This window comes from Gekko japonicus, unplaced genomic scaffold (assembly GCF_001447785.1).
Source record: "Gekko japonicus isolate JY-2015 unplaced genomic scaffold, Gekko_japonicus_V1.1 scaffold669, whole genome shotgun sequence".
NCBI lineage: Eukaryota > Metazoa > Chordata > Lepidosauria > Squamata > Gekkonidae > Gekko > Gekko japonicus.
The window spans coordinates 415,427-417,762 of NW_015167073.1; the positions used below are offsets into that span (position 1 = coordinate 415,427).

The 2,336-nt window shown below is 47.4% G+C and overlaps 1 protein-coding gene across 1 annotated transcript; it reads right to left on the reverse strand.

Moving 5' to 3' along the window:
- Positions 1-1,146: 1,146 nt before the first annotated feature.
- Positions 1,147-2,094, reverse strand: LOC107111722 (olfactory receptor 2D2-like). Its single transcript, XM_015412735.1, has one exon. It carries the CDS (start codon positions 2,092-2,094, stop codon positions 1,147-1,149), a length of 948 nt encoding a protein of 315 aa, XP_015268221.1.
- Positions 2,095-2,336: the final 242 nt, after the last annotated feature.

The window sequence follows — 2,336 nt, forward strand, 5'->3', positions numbered from 1 at the left end:
GTGGCTTACAAACTCCTTTCCCTTCCCCTCCCAACAACAGACACCCTGTGAGGCAGGTGGGGCTGAGAGAGCTCTTTCAAGAACTGCCCTTTCAAGGACAGCTGTCAGAACTATGGCTTGCCCAAGGTCATGCAGCCAGGTGCAAGTGGAGGAGTGGGAAATCAAACCCAGTTCTCCCAGATTACAGTCTGTACACTTAACCACTACACCAAACTGACTCTCTTTTATTCTTTTAGCACAAATTGTTACAGTGGTACTGTTCTTGTTTATACATTTGTATTATACATGGTAATCCTCCTAGTGGGTGAACCCTTTATCTCTACATTTCCTTGTTTCTCCAGTAAAAAAGACTGCGGATCTTTTCTTTTTATTGATCGCCATAATGATGAGAGCTAGAAACTTGCTTGTTTTCAGTAATCTGTTTAGATACTCAGAATGCCCAGTTCTCCACCGATTGAAAGATACTGCTGTTGTGGAACAGATATACACTGAGCCCTCCAACCCTATAGTTGCAAGACAAAACCTTGGAAGTGGAATTTAAATTTCTTGTGTTACTTTTCACTGTACCTTGCTTGTTGCAAAATAATAAGTCTGGTTCCGTGCGCCTTGGTGTTTAGTCATGCCGGCCACATGACCACGGAAACGTCTTCGGACAGCGCTGGCTCTTCGGCTTTGAAACGGAGATGAGCACCGCAACCCTAGAGTCGGATTCGACTGGCTTTCGAGCAAGGGAACCTTTACCTTTACCTTTACCATAACTGAAGGCCTGATCACACACACAAAACCTCTTCACTGCCTACATCATCCTTCCACCTGATTGTCACAACAGGCTTCCACAACACTCCATTCTGTTGCTAATATTTATTTACTACAGAGACTTGGGCTGTGGTCACACACACTAAATAACCCACTGTCAATCAACTTTCAGTCTACTTTCCAACTGGATTTTGCCAGTTCGAAGCAGTGAAATCCAGTTGGAAAGTGCACTGAAAGTGGATTGAAAGTGGATTATTTAGCGTGTGTGACCTCAGCCTTTGTCTCCTGCATCCAAACGCAACACTACGATCACTCAAGCTAAGCAACCATAGTTGGCAACTGGCAACTGTAGTGCAATACAGGGAAACCCTTTTAGGAAGATGTCAATACTCAGATTTTCGGCTCTAAATGATGTCTTCGCAGCACTTTGGCCGCTGCCCCGTGGACATCCTTGTTCCGCAGGGTATAAATGACAGGGTTGAGCAGAGGGGTGACCACCGTGTAAAACACAGCAATCCGTTTATCATGATTGGAAGGGGGGTTTGACCGGGGAATTAAGTACATAGAAATGACAGTGCCATAGAACACAGTCACAACAACAAGGTGGGAAGCACACGTGGAGAAGGCTTTGCGCTGACTGGTGGTTGATCGCATTTTTACCACCGAAAACAGTATGAACCCGTAGGAAGTCAGGACGACAAAGACAGGAATCACAAGGACAACAGCCGCCATGATGAAAACAATGGCCTGTGAAACACGAGTGTCATCACAGGCGAGTTTCAGCACCACCGGCATCTCACATATGAAGTGGTTGATGTGGTTAGAGCCGCAGTAGGAGTGGCGAAAAGTCACGCACACATATATCATGCTAAAAAGGATGCCCGCTGTCCAACAAGCACAGGCAAGTTGCCACTGGCGATACTTGCTCATGGCGACGGCATACGTCAGGGGATGGAAGATGGCCAAAAACCGGTCATAGGCCATGACGCCCAGCAGAAAGCATTCTGCAGTGCCCATGATCAATACAGCAAACACCTGGAGTGCACAGCCAGTGAAGGATATGATTCCATTCCCTGCCAGGAGGTGAGCCATCATCTGTGGCTCCGTGCTGGTAGCATAGCAGATCTCTATGGTTGATAGGTTCATGAGGAAGAAGTACATGGGCGTATGGAGGCGAGAGTCAGACTGGACGAGCAAGATGACCGCAGCATTCCCCGCTACGGTGAGTAAATATGTCAGAAGGATGACCCCAAAGAGTAGAAACTGTGTCTTGCGGTGGTTGGACAATCCCTCCAAGACGAACTCTGTGGCAGAGGTGGAATTCTCAGCCCCCATCATGTTATCCTGTCTGCAAAGAGAGGGCAACTGTAACACAAGAAGAAGAAGAGGAAGAAGAGGAGGAGGAGGAGGAGATTGAGATTGGATTTATACCCCGCCCTTCACTACCCAAAGGTGTCTCAGAGTGGCTTACAAACTCCTTTCCCTTCCCCTCCCCACAACAGACACCCTGTGAGATAGAAGAAGAAGAAGAGATTGGATTTATCCCCCGCCCTTCACTACCCAAAAGAGTCTCAGAGCGG